General features: G+C 29.1%; 1 protein-coding gene across 1 annotated transcript in view; it reads left to right on the top strand.

The window, feature by feature from the left end:
• LOC100215503 (uncharacterized) overlaps positions 1–21316 on the top strand; it is a 208094-nt gene that overhangs the window by 75790 nt on the left and 110988 nt on the right. The window contains exons 39-46 of the mRNA XM_065809523.1: positions 514–652; positions 1851–1978; positions 2053–2211; positions 2337–2463; positions 2560–2726; positions 3057–3191; positions 3355–3493; positions 9595–9746. Coding sequence (XP_065665595.1) covers positions 514–652; positions 1851–1978; positions 2053–2211; positions 2337–2463; positions 2560–2726; positions 3057–3191; positions 3355–3493; positions 9595–9746 — 1146 coding nt within the window. The remainder of the gene's footprint in view (positions 1–513; positions 653–1850; positions 1979–2052; positions 2212–2336; positions 2464–2559; positions 2727–3056; positions 3192–3354; positions 3494–9594; positions 9747–21316) is intronic.

Genomic DNA, 21316 nt, shown 5'->3' with positions numbered 1-21316 from the left:
TAAGTGTCTTGTGGCATCCCTAAAAAAAATTTTCATTTAAAATTTTTTTAAATGCAGTATTGTTTTATTATATAAAACACATTTAGGGAGTGTCAGCAGACATTTTCAAAACAAGTTGTTTTTAACACCACCCTAATATATATGTGTGGGTGTATTGTGGCATCCCTAAAAAAAATTTTCATTTAAAATTTTTTTAAATGCAGTATTGTTTTATTATATAAAACACATTTAGGGAGTGTCAGCAGACATTTTTAAAACAAGTTGTTTTTAACACCACCCTAATATATATGTGTGGGTGTGTATATATATATATATATATATACACATATATATATATATATATATATATATATATATATATATATATATATATATATATATATATATATATATATATATATATATAGTGTATGTATAAACAATTTTTTTACTAGTATATTTAGAGATTTAAAGTCGTTTAAAAAAACATCATAACTAATTAGTTATTATGTTTTTAAATTTAATTCAATTTAGTTAATACCGGCAAACAGTAATGGTAACAATATTGATGGCCATAAAGTTATGATAGAAACTCTTTTTGTTCGAATAACACCGAAAAAGTTTTATGGTAATTTGATTTGCATGAGATTGGAATTATTTGGTTGTAAGTCAGGTACGGTTTCTTTTCTTAAAAACTGAACATATATCAGGGCTTACGATAAAGAAAATTACCCAGCGTGTTATTTCGTGCTCGTAAAATGGTAGATAATGTCCACAAGAGCGATTATAAGATTTAAAAATTGGTTGAGACTGTGCTCATAAAAAGTCTCTATTTGTTAAACAACATACAACATTCCGTTGATAATTTCTGTTCTAAAACCTATTATTTCTTCCACTTTTCATTTGAAAAATGTTGACAGCATTAATTGTTTCTTTTTGGAATGTCCTTGATTGTCAGCGAAACAGCAGAAATATTTTTAATTTAACTTGAGATAAATAACATTTAGTAAAAACCTATAATATATACAAAAACAAATTTGAAAAATTTCTATTATAAATATTTTTATTATAAACAATGTGTGGAATATCACAAACAAATCAAAGGAAATCTTACTTGATTTTTTTCCAAAATCAAAAATATTCTAAATTTTCAATTTTTTTATAATAAGTTTTTATTCACATTGAATTTATAGTATTTTACCATATAGTAATTTTTTAATTGCATTTCATTTGTGCATGTGCTTCTATTGTTCATGTGTTTTATTGTTCAATTTAAATTGTAATTTTAAGTGTGCTTGGTTAAAATAATAAACATTCCATTAATATAATATTATTATTCCAGAAATAAACTGTTACAACTTCAAACTGTTTGTTCATGTTAGTGCAAAATAGAAATACTCATTATACATTAAATCTAGTGACATAATGCTAATATTTTATATCAGTGCTTTGTTAATTTAAAAAAGACAGTGTTTAACTGTTCAATTAAACAGGATTAACTAAAAGTTTTTATCCAAAATGTTTTATAAAAAATCAATTAAATAACTTTTACTTCTCCCTCCTAAACTTTTGAACAAGTCTGATTTTATACTCTCATTATAAGCTGAACAGGTGTTATATATTGTGCAAGGAAGTTTTGAATATTCCATTTACAAGCATGTTTCACGCAAAGAGAGCAATCTGCTTTATCAAAAGTCTTGATGTATACTATTCAGATAATGGAGTTTTTTATGAAATAACATAATAAATAATGAATGTTATTTTTTAAATCTATTTTAACTTTATTTTATTTAGATCTGTTAAAACAATTCATTTTAAGGTTTTTATATTAATTTTTTACACATTTTTTTTGACACAAATTAACTTTTTAGTTTGCTCAAAAGCCCTTGGAATGCAGAATAGTCTGATAAAAAATGAAGACCTCTCAGCTTCCTCTGCACAAGAAAATTTCCCTGTTGTCCAAGCAAGACCATTTTATGCTGATGGGTGGTGTGCACAGGTATTATGCCTAAAGTTAAAAGTCTTAACTATTCAAAACTTTTTTGAAATTATAAAATATTTCTTTTATATTAGACTATTGATGAAAATCAATGGTATCAAATAGACTTGCGAACTCCTCATAAAGTTACACGGGTTATGGCTACTGGCCAAGGGACTTTAAAATATGAGTTGGCTTTTAGTAATGATGGAACAACTTGGAGTAACTATACAACACTTAAAGGCTTCACAAAAGTAACTAACTAAGCAAAATATTTTAATCCATCTTTATAAATTTATATAGATATTTATATTTATATATATTTAATTTATGTATATTTATATTTATATATTTATTCAGTTGTTTTTAACTATTGTAGTTGTTTTCTATTGAACATAAAATATATGAGCTGGAAACTGAGCAAATATTGCGCTATGTTCGTTTCTTACCAAAGGAATGGGATAAGAAAATTTGTTTACAAGTAGAACTCTTTGGTTGTACTGTTGGTAACTATTTTAAAAATCTGCTTTTTAATTTACATATATCAAAATATTTTATATATATTACAAATAATTGAAATTGTTTGCAATAATTCTTTTTAGAATGTAATACAAGTTTAGGAATGGAGAGTAAAGTAATACCAGACAACGCTCTCTCTGCTTCTTCGTCACAAACTGGTTATCCTCCTCAAAATGCAAGACTAAATCTTGGTGCTTATAACTCCAATGGATGGTGTGCTCAAAAGAATGACATATATCAATACCTACAAGTATAGTTTTTTTAATATGTATTTGCCTTAACCTCCTTATATCTGTGGGGGCCAATACTCTTGAGAAGCCTTTTTTTTTTCTTTCAATATTTTTTCAACCCTCTCTCAATCTATGACTGCTTGGGATGTTGTAACAACTGGTACAAGCAGGTACAACTGAATGTGGTAAGGTATCTCTTGTTTAAAAAACAAGCGCTTTACCACTAAACCAATACTGCTTTGTACAAGATTTATTTATTTTTAAAAGTATATTTCAAACATAAATGATCCCAATATTTTTATATTTTAAATATAATTTTTATTATATATTATATTATGTATATTATATAGATTAGTTTTGACCATGAAGTACGAGTAGCTTACATTTCTACTCAAGGAAGTGAAGGAGATGTTTCAAAATATGTTACTAAGTATCGTCTTCAATGGAGTACAAATGGAGATTTTTGGAATCATTTACCAAATGAAGTAAAACATTGATAAAAAACTTGATAAATTTTTAGTTTATTTTATTAAAAATAAACTAAAAATTTAGTTTATAATATTATTTTTACTCGTATTAGTATTGTAAAATCTTTTTTGAATTTATTTTAACAAAAGTTTACAAAAAGTTGTACACTTTATTTTTTAGTTACCAGGAAATAGTGATGGACGAAATTTTAATCGCTTCAAACTTCCTTATCCTATATTAGCTCGGTATATACGAATTAATCCTATTGAATTTGTAAAAAGTATTTGCATGCGTGTTGAGCTCTATGGCTGTCCACTTGGTATTTTTATATGCATATATTTTACGTTACTTTTTAACTATAAAATAAAACTTTTTATAATTATTTGATTAAGTCATCTTTTGTTTTGGGTTCTAAATCAAAGTTGAAGTTAAACTAAATCCTAATAAGTTTAATCTATCATTTTAATGTTAAATCAAAAATAGAATAAATTTTTAAAAATATTGTTGTTTCTATAAGGTTATAAATAAGTTGCATAATTAATAACTAAAAGCAATTTGGTAAGAAAGTAATTATATGTATATGTAAGAATAATATGTTTATCTAAAAATATTTTTTGTACATTCACTTATACCACTCTGGCATAAGTGCGGATCTTCATGCCAGTGTTTTCAAATTCTATTGCCGCACTTATGCCAATTTTTGCAAATTTTTCTGGGACACATATTCCAGTTCACACATATGCCAATTTATGCTTTGCACTTATGTCAGTTCGCATTTACGCTAGTTTTTGTAACTGCTTCGTACTTATGCCAATGCTTGCAAATTCTTTTGGCGCACTTACGCTGATTTGCTCTTATACCAGTATTTTTGTAGCATACATATACCAGTTCGCACTTATGCCAGGTTGTTCTTGTGCCAGTTTTTGCAACTGGTTTACATTTCTGCTAGTTCACATTTATGCCAATTTGCACTTATGCCAATGTTTGGAAATTCTTTTAGTTCACTTATACCAGTTCGCACTTTTGCCAGTTCACACTTATGCCAGTTTTTTCTGATTCACATCTATGACAGTTTATTTGGTGCGCTTGTGCCAGTTTGCACCTATACCAGGTTGCACTTATGCCAGTTTTTGCAATAACTTCGCACTTATGCCACTTGCATTTATGAAATTTGCACTTACTCAGTAGCCCCCCTCAACTCTATGATTGCAAAACTTGAAACTTAATGATTCACTTTAAAGATAGATAAGTTAAAGGTAGCATTAATAGTGATGTCATGAGGTTTAAACTCTCATGACTTCACTATTAGTGATGTCATGAGAGTTGAACTCTCTACCTCTCACTCTGCACCTCTGGCTTTTACCAAGAGTGTTCCCACTACCACTCACACATACGTATACGCATATATTTACAAAAGTTTATATTCTTTTGGTAAAAAATTGCTTTAACACAAATGACCAAGTGATAAAAAAAACATTTTAAAAATAAAAAAAAACTATATTTTTGTTAGAATTATTGTTAAACTTTCCTTATAATAGTAGTTATAACAAAAGTAGAATTTGCTCTTACATTTTTAATATATTTTTTGTACCTGGTCACGTCAGGTTGCAATTCAATTTTGCTATATCATTCGAGATTTGATTTCAATAATTAAAATCAAATCTAGAATATTAAATTAAAAGTTAAATTAAAAAGATAAATTAAATTTATCTTTTAAATACAATAGTAAATGCTATTTCTACCTTGTTTAGTAAATATAGAAAATAACAATGACATATAAATTATAATTTGTTAAAATGTCACAAATACCTAATTTGTACTATGGAAAACAAGCTTCGTCTTGTTTTTGTCTTAGGTTACTCACCCACTTTCTTGCTTTCTAATTAAAAAATAACTGGTGTCTACTTGTGTCTTTAAATAAAAGTGAAAGATTAAACCAGTGATATTTGAGTTTGAAATAAAAATTCCTATTTTAGTTTCTATTCAGTTCTTGTGGCATTGATTTAATTTCTAATTCTAATTTTACTTATAAAATTATTCCTAATACAGTTTAAAATCAGTTCTCTTAAAATTAAATTCAGTTCTTACGATTTCAACAATTCTACTTCTTATTTCAGTTCCTAATTCAGTTAATATTTCACTTCTATCAAGATTTTTTGTAAAACAGTCATTTAACAATTGAATTGAATTGAGATAAGATTTTTTTTGAAACTGTTAGAAAATACACGCCTGAATTTCAATCACATATTCTTGTTTAGTTAAAAACTCTCATCTCTAATCATGTCTTCATCATCTCATTCATTTCATTAACTCTTTAGTGTCTTGAAATATTTATATTTTTTTGTAACAAAATATTAAATGTATCGTTGACGTAATAGTTTTACTCTTACGTCAACGATACATTTAATCTTTTGTTATAAAAGCATGGCAAACAAGCCAAAGAACATATGACCAGATTGGTGGTCAGACATGTGCTACAACAATAAAGGAAGTGTAAATAAATTGCCATAAAATTATTTATGTTAATTATTTGTTAAAATTTACTTTTGAATTCAATAATTTTCGTTCGGTTATAATAATAAATAATTTAACTTCTATTTTCTTTTCTAATGTTGATATTCAATTCTATGTCAGTTTTTGTTCTTCAAATAATTTCTAATTTCAGTATTCATTCACATTAACGAAATTGATTATTTTTACTTCTAATTTTACTTAATGTTAACTATCAAATCATTAAAATATCACTTAAGTAAACACATCATTTTTTTACTTAATGTTAACTATCATTAAAATATCACTTTAGTAAACACATCATTTTTTTCTGTGGTTGTATTAATATATTTTTAATTGTGTTTGTATTTTGTTGGCAAATAAATAACAATTTGGCAAGTTGGCAAAAATATAGCAATTTCAAAAAAAATTTTAGTTACCCCATTTCCAAATTTTCAAAAATTTTCAACAAATTGGCAAAAATGTAACAATTTCAAAAAAAATTTTAGTTTCCCCATTTAACTTAAAATAAGTTTTAAAAATGACAAAAAAAGAAGACATTAAATATTTTGCACAAATATTTAGAAAATCCGAATAGAAGCTACAGTTCAATAGCAAAAAAATTGTAAATGCATCCCTTCGTTAGTCATGTTATTTAATGTTTTTCCCAAACAGTATCAATTAAACGCAAATCTGGTAGCAGAGGAAAGGAGGTTTTTCAAGATATAAAGGGTTCTAAAAGTGAGGAAATGTTTTAAAGCCAAACCCATTTACTTACTTTGAATGTGTCAATTCCTAATTTTAAGAAAACCATCCAAAATTTACTAATTACAATTGAAGTTTACTAATAACAAATGAAGATGTAATCGAATCGAATGACAAAATCATTAGAGATGAGAGTTTTTATGAAACTAAACAACAATATGTGATTCAAAAAAAAAATGGTTTACTAATAACAAATGAAGTTTACTAATAACAATTATAATAACTGATAATTGTCATCATTTTTCCATGTCCCTTATCCCATGCTTTTGTGATATGATTTAAAAGACAGGATATAGCCTTTACTTTATCCTGTCTTGTTTTTCAATGACTAAAAAATATTTTTTAATTTATTACTACTTTTATTTTCTTAGTTTAAATGAGACAAAAAATAATTTTGTGAATTTTAAAAATCCCAAAATAGTTTTTATGCACTAATAGCATAAATAATAATATATACCTATTTCTGTTAGAACTTCATTCACCGGTGACTTTATTTTCAACAGTCGGTTGATCATCTGATATATACTGTTCCTTGTGGTGCAGTCAGTGACCACAGATTTCCCACACTTGTTAAAGAGTTTCTTCATTACCGCACTGTATTATTTCTGAGATAGTTGCACTGTAATGTTCGTAAATTGGTTTTATAAGAAGCTGAAGTGTGTGAGCCATTTGAAGATATGGAATATGTTCTGGCAAGGATAAATCAGTTGAGTCAAAATGAGAATGGGTGACTTTCTCATTTGTTTCATGTTCAGACTTGTCAGGTTCATACTCTTCAGATTCAGACTCATCAGATTTTATGGTTGCGTGGTCTTCATGTAATATTCTGATGGCTTTAACCATATTAGACCCAATGTCTAAAACCATCAACATAACTTGATCTTCTCTAATACCCTCATAGTCAAGACATTTTTTTAAACATTCTGAAAGCATCTCACACATGTGCGGATGTTGGAGTGCTGTCAAATTTAGGAAAACATGTTGTGTTTGACATAGGTGGTGTCATAGAAACATGCAGATATTCCAAGGAACGATGCTGTGAGATTCTTCCTTGTCTAACCATCAAGATAAATTGTTACTTTGCGTGCACAAATCAACAAGTCATTCAGTTGTGCCAATGTTAGATAAAAATGCTCGTTTATCCGCTTGTTTGATGTTGCAGATCTTGCAATGGAAAAATTAAAGTTCAAGTTATAACATTTAGTGTTGCAATTACTACAATTATAGGTAAACATGTGAATTAAAGTTGAAATAAATATTTAACTTTTGTTAAATTACTGTTAATGTAATGTTTTGTTAAATTACTGGAATTTACCATAACTTTGCTTTAAATTTCGTTTTTTTTCCAATAATTCCGGTAATTTTATGCAAGTCATGGTTAACCTAAAATAATTTAAAATAACTGTGAAATAATAACTTCATTATTCATTAGGTTATTTTTGGTTACTAATATTGGTTATTGGTAATAATGGTTGTATTGTTTTGAATACTAATATTGACTACATTTAATTGTAAGTTGTTTTGCATTATTTCTTTTATTTTGGATTTCTAGGGTTATTTCGTCCTTTTGATGCACTGATAATAGTATTTTATATAGTAAATTTAAATTCTGCTAACCCTAATATGTCACAAATTTGGCTGCTGGAATTTTTTTATGCACTCTTATAGGCTAGTTTATAACATTAAAAAATTGTTAAGAATTATTGAATTAAAAATACAATATTTTACAAATTTAGTTGTTAATTACCTGGCAATTTAAATTTTGGGTCAAACATTTTTATCATCTTTCGAAATGATGAATGGTCTAGCAATGCCAGTAGGTAACTGGTATTGACAATCATTTTAATCACGCTATCCTGAAGCAGTCAGTGTTCACTTGTTCCATCGGCCACTTGGCCGTTATTTGGCATTCAAAGCGCTCTCCTATTGACTGGATCTTTATTTTTCCACTATTTCAGGAAGATGTAGAATTGTTTTACGCATCATCAAATTTACACTTTAAAAACTGTTTCTTTGCATCTTGTTTTTTCTTTTTTTGACATGTGAAACAACAATAAAAGAATTATAAACAAATTATCAAAAAAATTTTTTTGTTAAGTTTTACTTTTGAATTTAATAATTTTCGTTAAGTAATAGTAAATAATTATACTTCTGTTTTCGTTTCTGATGTTGATATTCAATTCTATTTCAGTTTTTGTTCTTCAAAAAATTCCCAATTTAAATTTTTTACAATAAAAATTAAAACTTTCAGTGTAAACAGGCTTTAAAAATTGGTAACCTGGTAAATCTCGATTCAGCATATTAAATCCTATTGAAATTATGCTAAAACAGCTGTTCTAAAATGTGTATTTGATCGCAAGCCACACTAGAATTAAATAGTTTTAAGTGCATTTTGTAAAAAATATTAGTTCGGATTTATAAACTAAACTTTGTTATAAAAAATACTTATATTGCATCATAAAAAAATTCCCATTCCTCCTTTTATTAAACCCTCAAACACACAAACAACCCCCCTCCCTTCCTCGGTTTATTAGATCTAGACTAAATTTCCTACCCCCTCTGTCACCCCCCCCCCCCATCACCCTTGTGTTAAGGACTCGCGAGTAAGACCATTTACGATAATGTTTTTCTTTAAATGCAAAACATGTTATGCGCACTTATGTTATTTATTAACTGAATTTTTTAACTATTTATTAACCGTAGTGTTTTTTATTATATTAATATTTATTATTATTAATATATTAGCAACAATTAGTTAATTAGTAAAAAAATATTCTAAAAGAAAATGAAAATAGACTCCAATAAGAATTAAACCCGGAGCGCAGACACCACGAACAAATTTATTAACGACTACACCACACAATATTGTAGCTCAATAAATTAATAAAGTTTAAATAAAATGAATATGTTTTGACAGATGATATTTTTTAAATAATTAAAGCGCTTTAAAATAAAATAACTTCCACATGTTTAATATGTAAGTGTTACACAATCAGGGAATCAGTGACCTGGGTAAATATATATTATATACATTTATACATATATACATATATATATATATATATATATATATATATATATATATATATATATATATATATATATATATATATATATATATGTATATATATATATGAATTTAACAAAACATGGTTGGTTTTATAGATTCACAAATCAAACCAACAGAACCACCTCCAAAGACAAAAGATGTTTCAGTTTCTGGAACTTTTCGACTGACTAGCTATGACTACAATGATGGACTTTCAAGTTCAAGCAGAACAGAGTTTGCAAAGCTGGCCAGCATTGTTGAAGAAGCTGTAAGTTATTTAGTAATCTTTAGTGTTATTGTTATTACATTGATATATTCATTTGAGTAATTACAACCATTATATAATTAAGATAAGCTAAAATCATAATATACAGAGATGATTTACAATTATTATATAGAGAACATTTAAAATCATTATATACAGGAGGTCATATACAATGTTTGTTTGCAGGGGATCATTTCCAATCCTTATATTTAGGAGATTATTTATAATCATCATATACAGGAGAGAAAATCCACGACTGTCACAGCGTGACAATCGTCTTTTTTTCTGTATTAAGCCTTCAATATTTTAATAATTTATTTTGCTATTCAGTTAGCTCATAATAGGTGCTACAAAAAGCAAGAAAAATAAATTTGGGTGGATATATTAGCCTCTCATTCGTGCAAGAAAATATAAAACGTCACAGCGTGACCAAAATTCTAATTGTTTTTTAGTTCTTAGATCAACACCGCGATTCAGCTAATTTAGATGAAGTGAATTATTAACTTGGCATCAAACAAAAAGTTAAGACATTACTCTTACAAGTTTTGTAGCTAAATAACATTTTAAAATTAAATTTCAAACAGACGCACCTTTAATTAACTAGTGGTAAGCGTCACATTGTGATGTCACAGCTGGTCACAGATGTGACCAGACATATTTGGGTAATTATAAACCAGGTAAATAGGCTGTTTTTAATAAATTTAAAACTTAGTAGAGATGTATTAGACAAATATGTAATTACATCTTCATATAAATAGTTCTTACATAGTAATCTTCAGAACACGTCCATACTATATCAGTGTCAAATCGCGTTGATATTATATTGCTGTCTTACATACAACGTTTTAAAGTTTTTCGGTGATTTTATCTAAAGACGTAAGTTGTTTTACTAAATACTTGGAATTAAATAGGGTTGCATTTCTATTTTTCCATTATTGTTTTGAATTAGGTGTACTGCAAATATTCCTGGGTTTGCTGGTGCTTTTGTAAATAACTCATCAATTTCAAATTTTTTTATTGTATTTATAATATCTTCCATAGAAACAAAATAGACATTGAAATTAGTCTCATTTTTAACAGCTTCATGAAAAGTTATGGCATCAGTTATTATAAATTTTCTCTGAATTAATTTTTGTGTTGCTATTCTTTTAACGGTCCCACCAATAGCATCTACCAGCCCTTTCCCATGTGAAGCAGCAAAAAAGTTCCAGAATAACTTTAAATCATGCTGTTCTTCCAACCAGGGTATTACTGATGCAATAAAACGATTTTTAAATTGATTACATGGCCTGTCTGTCCAAACCTGTAGTATTTTAACACTTGATTCAATATGGTTAGATAATAAATTATGAACAAATACAAGAATAGATTGTTTTGAATGGCTTAAATATCTGAAACTATGACAGCTGATGAGCATGAAATTTGGTTCCAAAATACAGCAGTAAACACAGTAACTTGCATCTTGTGCCAATTTGCTGACTGCCATCTTGCCACAAAGTTGAAATTTTCAGCAAAATCCAATTGAGCTAAGAGGAAATTCATGTAAATACAAATGTAAAATTTGAATCCAACTTGTGTAGGGCTTCAAGGATAAGGATTATATTTTGATGTCATTAACAACAACAAACGTTTCTTGACATTGAACTAGACAAAAACATATGTGGTGGGCGTTAACTAGCAAGCGTTGATTTTCCTACTGATTCTTTAGGATAATCACCTTTAAAACCAGACTGATTCCACGAAAGGTGAACCAAATTCACATTTTTTATAATGCACAGAAAATGAAATATAGTATTTTATTTTTTGTACAAAACATACAAAATTGTCATAAAATGTAGGTGCTAACGTATTATGATTTCCCTGATGTTTTTTTAATACAGAATACCTGCAAGTGTGGGAAAATATAAGTTTTACTTAAATGAACACTAATCTTTTTGACTTGTGTTAATAAAAGTGCTAGATATGTTGAGTGATTATTTTCTCAAGAAATATTTACCAACACACATGTGATAGCATTTAAGTAAAATAAGACGGCGGTCCGCTGTTTCAACTTTAAAAATATTAATGTGATTCCTAGTAAGTCAATAAGTGGTAACACACGTAACAAAAACGCCAATTTTTTAATGCTGCACAACAAGCACATTGTTTTTAATATCACGACCTAATATTATAAACAAGTTTAACTAGATGCTTCATTTATACTTGATATCATGTGGATTTGATTATAATTGCCTTTTAAATTTATGATAATATAATTGGGTAACCCACGTAACGATAATTACTACCACGTATCTATGAATATGGATATCTATAAATAAATATGTATAAATAGTATGTACAAATACTATGAATCTATTTATAGGATTCCTTAAATTGGCACATTTAAACGCAACTTCACATGATTTGTAAATTTTCTCAGCATTTGAATTAAACTAGCATGAGGGTAATGTATTCATAAATTTGCTAAAATGACAAAGAAACAATTAACTGAACATAGGCGTTAAGTAGCTGCAAGGGTGGCGAAATGTAAAGCTAAGAAAAAGGAAACTATGAAATCTACGGTAACGTCAACTAGAGAACTTTTGGGTGAGTCAAACACGATAATTATGTCATATTCATTTTGTTGTCCGCAAACGCTTGGGAAAGTTGTAAAACATTGTTTCAAAACTTTACATTGTGCACACAATGGCAAGCATTTTAGATACAATGGCTGTTGGGAAAAATGGAAGAAAGGAAACTTTGAGGAAGTATTACTTGACTATGTTCAGGTACTGTTGGAGAACAGGTACTGTTGGAGAACTTATTGGTGTCATTCAGGAGGGTTTTGAAAAGGTTGTAAAGCATGTGCGGGTGAAAAGAATCTAAGCTAAAGAATTTTCTGAAGACAAAACAAAATGTACCTCCAGAATCTTGCAAATAGATTTTGCAATGTCATATTCATGCGAATATCAATCTGAAATCCAGTTAGCTATGTGGAGCAGATCTAGCGTTACTCTTTTTACAGCAGCTACGTTTGCAAGGGGTACACAACAAAGTTTTATTATTTGCTCCGATACTCTGAAGAAAAACAAGGATACTATTTTTGCATTTCTTTTCAAAGTATATGATTATATTATGAAATTGTCTGATTCAAATTATTATGATGAAGAAATCTTTTGGTCGGATGGACCATCGCCTGAATTTAGAAATAAATACATGTTGCATTTATTGCAACTTCTGGTCTGTCGATATCACAAAAATTTTCAGCGGAAGTATTTCGCCATTTCTCATGGAAAGGGGGTAATTGACGCAATTGGTGAGAAAGCAAAATATCTTGTACGTCAAAAAATTATGTCAAAGGGAGCTAACACCATTGTTCAATCATCTAAAGATTTTGCTGAATTGGTAACCATGTTAATGCCTAAAACAATAATTTTTCATGTTCAGCAAAAAGAGATTGATAAGCTAACCAGCGAATTTAACCCATGGAGTAATGTAAAAGATGTTGAATGCATAAAAACAAATCATTGTGTCACAGCAAATCAGCGCGGCAAAATCATACTGCAGGAAACAGCTTTGGACAAAATAAAGTGCACCATTTTATTTTTAGATTACTTACGTCAAATAGATGAAAATGGTCACAGCCCAATTTTGACACTTTTCGTAGGTGATTAATGTGTCGTTATTTACAATGGATCAAAATTTCCTGGACAAGTAAAAGAAGTTATGTCAAATCAAGTTTTAGTATCCACAGTTGAAAAACATTTGTTTGGGAATTCATGGGTTTGGCCAACTAAACCTGATGTGATGCTTTACGATAAAAGTCAAGTTCTTAGAAAAATTGATCCCCCGTCACTTGCTGGTTCAAAAACCCGATCATATATGGTGTTTCACTCCACAGACATTTAAATTTTTATTACCATGAGCGTCTAAACTCTTTAACAACTTATATTTTGCATGCTTGCATTTGTAATCACTACGCTTTTGGTATTATAGTTGTGAAATGATAGCTTTTATCAATTGTTTTGCAATGGTAACGCATGTAACGAGACTGGTAACACACATAACGATGACAAATTGTTAATTTAATCCGGTATTAAAATCTTTTCCCCAAATCCACTTTATGGTTTTGTTAAGCGACATCTTTAATAACAAGTTGCACATTTCGGTTTTTTAATATGCAACCAGTTAACAGATAAGCCTTGTCAAAATTTACTTGTTAAAATTTTAGATGTGTGCAAATAACGCACGTAACGATTTTTGATTTATAATTTGAGATAAGAAATGTTTAACTTTTTAGAACAAGTTTTTGAATATGTTTTGTTGTATGGTTAAAATAAAATTTTGGGATAAATTTCGCAATTTCACAAAGCATTATGCTGAAGTATGAACCACCGGTTTATGAGTTTAACTATTGTTCAAAAGTAACTCACGTAACGATGGAATCATTCACCAGTATAAGCTTTATTAACATTCATATACAAATGACGTGTTTGCACAGTTTCTTTCTTGTTCTTTAATCTCACAACAAAAGTTTCTCTTTTAACGGGTACTTGATGAGATATATCATCACGCTGGTAAAAATCAAGAACCAATTTTACAGTTAAAGCATCTAATGCATTTTCACTAAGTATTTTTTCTGGGCTAAGGATTTCATTAATTTTTATTAAAAGTTTTTGTACAACTATAGCCCTCTTTCTGGGCGATTTTGGTGTTGCTTACTCGGCTCTCTTAACAGCTTTTCAAAGAGTGCTTGTAGATTTGTAAGGGGGTGATGTAACAGCTACAGATTTTGATTCTGCTATTTTTTGTCTGGTCTTTCTCTTTTGCTGCCTTTCTTTTTCTCGTTGAGCCTCCAATTTAGCAAGTCTTCTTTCTTTACACCTTTTTGATTCTTTTTCTTTAACTACTTTTTTGCCAAATTTTTTCTAACTGGCTTTCACGATATTTCTTTTGACGTTCAGCATGAGTAAGAGGCATGTTAAACCCTTGAAAGATTAAAAAAGGCAACACAGTAGTTATGGAGATGCACATATTACATCTAAGGCTCAATGGAGTTACAACTATCCCTTAGAGAGGCTCTATGTATCCCAAAAGAGAGCCTCAAGGATAGCTGAGCATTCATCCTCTAAATGTTGCCTATGGAAAACATACCTATATTCCGTAGTCTTTGTAAAAAACGTCAAAGAAATTAGGCTGCACAATAATCTGGGTCATTAAAGTTGATAAAAACTTAATTGTGGTTTCAGTTTAGCAGTTTTAAATTTTGTTAAAAAATTGTCACGGCGTGGCGTCATGGTGTAACATAAAAAAATTTAAAAAAACTTGAGCTAATTATTTTTTTAGATGTACTAGATAAAGTTCTTATTGCGCTGGAATTTTGAAATCCTAATTTTTACTGGTTGTCTTAGAAATAAAACTATTGGTAACCTAATTGTCACAGTGTGACATGTCACAACGTGACAATAGTGGTAATAACATTTGATTAAAATAAATGGTTTTCTAAATTCCTCTGGCAATAAGTATGTTTTCATCTTAAGTAGCAATGATTAGTGCAGCTAAAAACCTGATTGCAATGAGCTAGACAGTTTTTGAATTTTTTATAGGTTCATTTGAACATAGGCGATTAAAAATGAATTAAATTATCACAAAAACGCCTATTTTTACCTTCTGTTTCAGCCCATATTATTTTTTATAATAGTGGCATACTATGCAAGCCATATATTTTCTGAAATAGGAGAAGTAGGGCTTTCTACTGATATATAGTATTATTTGGTTTAATTTTTTCATTTTTGTGAGATGGTCGTGGAATTGCTCAGGAGTTCATTTACAATCAATATATACATAAGATCATCTATATTAATTATTTGCAGGGGATTATTTACAATCCTTGTATATATGAGGTTATTAAAAATCATTATGTAATTTTTTTTTTCAAACATTTTCACTTCCAACTACGCTGCAAGCAACCACTATTAGAGTTGGAAGTTACTGGAGGACAAAAGATGAAGTTTATAAAGCAAGATTTTGATTAAAAAATGACTTAGGATGACACTTAATTGAATAACGAGTAACACAAGAATGAATTTTAGTAGACAACGCAAGAGGTGCTATCTCTTTAGAACAGCGTCCATTTGTATTTATAGAAAAAAGCAAGAGTAGCAATATTACAATTATTTGACAATGGTTGAAAGTTGGCTTCAAGATCAGGTCCAACTATTTCTACAATGTGTTTTTGCACCTTGTCTAAAAGAGAAGTGGCATTGTTCGAAGATCAGAAGGAAGATTTGAAATTTATAGAGATAGGACAAGATTTGAGATTTATAGAGATAAAGAATAGAATCTGGAGTAAGAAAGTGATAAATACGATAAAGAGTTGCAACCTAAGCAGATGCTAATTATCAATGGATTTAATATGGTTTCCAAGAAGAATAGGAAGTACGAGAAAAATTGAGTATTATCTGAGTTAAAGTTCACCAACCACTGAGAGCTCCATGCTGTAGCAAAAGTAAAATCCTTTTTAAGCTCAAATGCCTCTCCAAGCAATCAGAGAATGTTGGCTTATTATCAAGACAAGTAAAATGGTAGTATCATTTCTGGGAGATGCTTAATTTAAATTTAAAAAAAGTATAGGGCCAAGGATAGAACCTTGAAAAACCCCTGAAGTTACAGGAAATAAAGAAGAGTGCTGTCCATTGATGACAACTTTTATAATACCATTGGTAAGCATGGATTCAATAATCTTAAAGATGTTACTTTATACTCCTAAAAAGAGAGCTTATTGATAAGACCAGCTTAACCAAGAAGAAGCGCTTATGTAGAAGACCATAAAAGAGATAGTTTACAATCATTATTTACAGTAAGTATTTGCAGGAAAATTAATTAGCAAAGTTAAAGTAAATAATTACATTTATCATAATTAGTTTTAATAGAGGAGGTGTCTTGATAATAAAGATGGAGTCTCAAAAGTATTCCTTTTGGGCATACATTAAATGCATCTAGCTACTGTCTTGTAGAAGGCCTCCTTAACAAAGACTTAAGGGGTAAACAGATTTTATTTGTTGACCAGCTTTGCACTCTTTCATTTATTAGGCTGGTGTAGATGTATTTATAATACATTGTAATCATCTCCTAATGAGAGTACATGTCTAAAAATTTTATAGTGTTATGGTTCTGAGGCCGGCTGGTATTCTTAAACTCTGTTGTAACTCTCAGAAAGGCTGATTCCATCAACAGCTGTAAAGTATCAAAGTACTAACAGTGCTTTGTTGTTCATGGATGGTGTTCCTGTTCGTATTGTTGAGGCTGCATTTGGAGTCCTTTGTTATGGCTTAGGGTTTACTAATAGTAATGAGGCAATTGCTTGGACTATTAAATAGTGTACTGAGTGCTATCTGTGATTTGAGTCAAGTTCTTTAACAAATTCAAAAATGACTAAACTACCAAAGAATATAAAAAACAAAAAAACAAAAAAAAAGTTTTTAAATCTGGGGTTCACTAATATTTGTGGTCTTTAAAGTAACTTTTTTTCTGATTCTTATTTCTTGCAAAGTTTAGCAGACCTACTTGCTCTTTGTTAGACTAATTTGAGTTTGGCTGTTTCATCTTGTGATCTTAGTGTTGAGGGTTATTTTTATTTAATTCATAAAAACTCCAATAGTCACATGCTTGGCCTGGGCATTTACATTCATAAGAATTCACCCATTTGTCAGGAAACTAGGTTTAAATCCACAGACTATTCTTTTATGTGCTTTTGTTTAGCACCACTCAATTCTATTACCTTCTACAGGGTGGCCAGCGGTCCTTAAAAACCTTGAAAACCTGGAAATGTCCTAGAATTTGATAGGTCCTGGAAAAGTCCTGGAAAAACACCCCTTTTTAGCTATAAATCCTGGAAATCCTGGAACGTTTTTTTGAACTAGTTCAATATTATGTTATCATGTTTTTGTCTTCTACAGAAATATTATGAATAATGTGTAGATTTCTACTGAATTTATGTATTTTCTGAAATCCAAAAAAAATTTTGTTAACTGTTACTGTAAGTATTATTAACATCTACTAATTATTTATAAACTATTATATATAACTAATATAATGTCTAAGACAAAAAACTGTCACTTTCAAACAGAATGACTATACAACAAAAAATATTCTTCTTGGGTAAAATTTTGTACTTCAAATTCTTAAAAAACAAGATGTAGTTGGTGCAGAATGGATATTGATACTTCTAACATGGGGGTATCTGCCTTGGATTCTTATGCATATAGTAAGAAGCATAATGCAAAGACACATAATACAGCAGATATATTCTTTACTGGTAGTTTATAAGTTTTTTTACTTTTATTTAAATATATGTTTACCTGATTTTTGGAAAGCTTGTAGGAAATTGGTTGGCTGTGTTCTTTACAGGATGAAATAATCTGGCAGTGAAGCAGCTATCTGTAACATAAAAGTAGCATAAAAGTTCTCCTAATTCAAAAAAATATATAAGCTAATAATCAGCACAGCCTTCTATTGAGGATCTTCAATCTCCAGCTGTGGTTCAAGGCATAAATAATATGGACCTTAAATGTAGTAATTTTCACAATTTTCTTTGAGTAAAACTAATATAAATTAAATATTCAAATTTATATTCTCTGACAGCACAATAACATCAAAGTTTGCATTAAACAAAGCAAAATGTGGTTACCTTATTAGTTTTGGATAGGCACCACATACTCGAGACCAGCTTTTTTCTCATGTCAGAGCATCACCAATCCTTGTTTTGTCATATGATGAGAGTATGAATGTTATCTTCAAAATGAACAAATGGATTCCGGAATTAGATACTGGGCTTTAAGTTTTAGTTTTGTAAAAGCTAGATATATCGACTCAGAATTCCTCAGACGCCCTAATTCACAGAATTTATTTGACAAACTTATTGAAGCAACAGAGGTGTTTGATCTTTATAAAACTAATTCAAGTAGCAATGGATGGTCCTAATGTTAATTGGGAGGTTCTGCAAATCTTAGATAAACATAGACAGGAAAAAGAATATTGTGGTATAGTTAGTATGAGGAGTTGCAGTTTGCACATTGTTCATTGTGCCTTACAGACAGCAATAAATTCCCAAAAGAGAGAATTAGCAAAAATATGTTGTACAATTTATAATCTTTTCAAAAATTCACCTGCAAAAATAGGTGATTACATTAGTACTTATCTATTTGAGCAAGTGTATATATATATATATATATACACACACACACACACACACACACACACACACACACACACACACACACACACACAAATTAAGAGTATTTTAGCTTTAATAATTTTGTTATTATTATGTTACAGTTTCTGTGCAACTCACTGGGTAGAAGATGTGGCTTCTAGAAGAGTTGTTGTGTGGCCAAAAATGGTTACAATTATAAAATATTGGGAATCTGTGCAAAAGCAGATGTCCCAAAAATATATGCAATGAAGCTCTTTTAGATAATTATGTTGACAAGTTTGTACCTTTGCAAATGCAGTTTTTTAGAGATCTTACTAAAAAATTTAAAGCATTCCTAGTTCTATTTCATACAGACAGACCTATGGTGGCATTTTTATCAAACAGTTTAGAAAATATTTTGAGAAATTTGCTGAAAACAATTCTTAAACCGAACATTTTAAAAGAAGCTGCAGCAGCATTTAGTTTAACAAAGATTGAAGTAGATCAAATTGACATAGGAACAGTGCTGAAGCAGATGTGAAGCTCTCTTCGTTGTAAACCAGAAGAGAAATTAGAATTTAAGAAAGAATGTAGACAGATTATCATAATATTATTGCAAAAATTTCAAGAAAGATGCCCATTGAAGTATTCTTTAGTGAGGAATGCTTCATCTTTGTCTCCATATGAAATGATTCAAAATAAAGAAGTATCCATTCTGAAATTTCGCTGAGAGATTAAGTGCATTAAAATGGCTTTCAACTGATGATGCAGACAATGCAAAACAATAGTATGATGAATTTGTTGGTTCAGAATGTGTTCGATTTAGAGAAAAATTTGAGTCATTTAATGGGTTAACTAATTCTGTTGATAAATTTCTTGGTGTCTATTTGCACAAAACTGAAAAGTATTCAACATTGTGGAAAGTCTGTGTTATCATTTTTGATTTATCTCATGGCCAATCTACAATAGAACAAGGATTCAGTGTTAACAAACAGTTGTTAGTAGAGAATCTACAAGAGAGTTCTCTTGTTTCCCAAAGAATAGTTTATTACCACATCAATTCCCGTGACATTGTTATTCATCAGTATGAGCTTCCCAGTGATCTTTTAAAAAGCTGTAGGTTAGCATACAATAGGTACAATTCAGTGTTAATCGAAAATAAGGATCAGTTAAAGGCAGACGAAGTAAAAAGAAAAGTAAATTGATTGATAAAGAAATTATAAAGTAATTATAATTATAAAGAAGTAATTATAAAGTAATTATAATTATAAAGAAGCAGAAAGAAAATTTTGCAAAGTGCGTCGAAGCAGAAGAAAAGCAAAACTTCACTATGCTGACAAAAGCAAATTCCTTTAGAAACACAATTTTAGAAAAAGAACTGGCAATTAAAGAGCTTGACATTTTACTAAAAAAACTTGAGCTATCTAAGAAAGAGATTAAATAGAAGTGTTTGATAACCTAGCATGTCTATATGTATATATATAAAGTACAAAATATTTTTTAACTTTTACCATATTATATAGGACATATGTTTATATTTATATAAAACATATTTTGAAGACAACATATTTTATTTTTTTCTGGTCGAGAAAAGATCAATATATCCGGAAATGTCCTAGAATTTTAAATTAACTTTTGGCTGGCCACCTTGTTCTATATCACTCTCCTTCATCTCGAAACTGCACACTTTTTGATGTCATTTCTGATTAAATTGAGTAAGCCCTATCTTCCTTCAGCCAATATTGTTGTTAGTGATGACTTTAATGCTCATCATACTGAATGGCTTGGCTCTAGTTTCAGTGACTCTGCAGTCATTAAGGCCCACAACTTTTGCCTTTCTTAATCTTTACTACAAATAGTTTTTATTATAATCAGATTTCAAACATCAAGAATTGGTTTAATTTTTTTTTTTTTTTACATTTTTATGGATTCTTGAAATCTAAAGCAATTTTATGATACCATCTTAAAACTCCTTTGCATAATGCGTAGCCGATTTATCAGAATCAATTTTTCAGTTATAACATTTTCCTATTATCAATGCTAATTTTTGATATAATAATATATATATATATATATTTTATTATATCAAAAATAAATACTCTTAGTTCAGAAAAAACCTATAGTTTTTTTCTAAACTCAGAGTATTTAATTTAATTAGGATTAGTTCTTTCTGTACTAAAAGTTTTTAAGTATAATTATTTATGGTTCTTGCCATACTTAGAATTTTTAGTATAATTATTTTTGGTTGTTTCCATACTCATTGTTTTTAGTATAATTATTAATTTGATACTTACCAAAGTTTTTAAATTTTTTACACTATTTAATACTTTTAGCAACTCTCTTAATAGCATTTTTAAAATAGTTTATATAAATGTTCAATTTTTATAAATGTCTAATAACT

This window comes from Hydra vulgaris, chromosome 11 (assembly GCF_038396675.1).
Source record: "Hydra vulgaris chromosome 11, alternate assembly HydraT2T_AEP".
In the NCBI taxonomy this organism is placed as follows: Eukaryota; Metazoa; Cnidaria; class Hydrozoa; order Anthoathecata; family Hydridae; genus Hydra; species Hydra vulgaris.
This window is presented reverse-complemented; position numbering and strand designations above follow the sequence as displayed.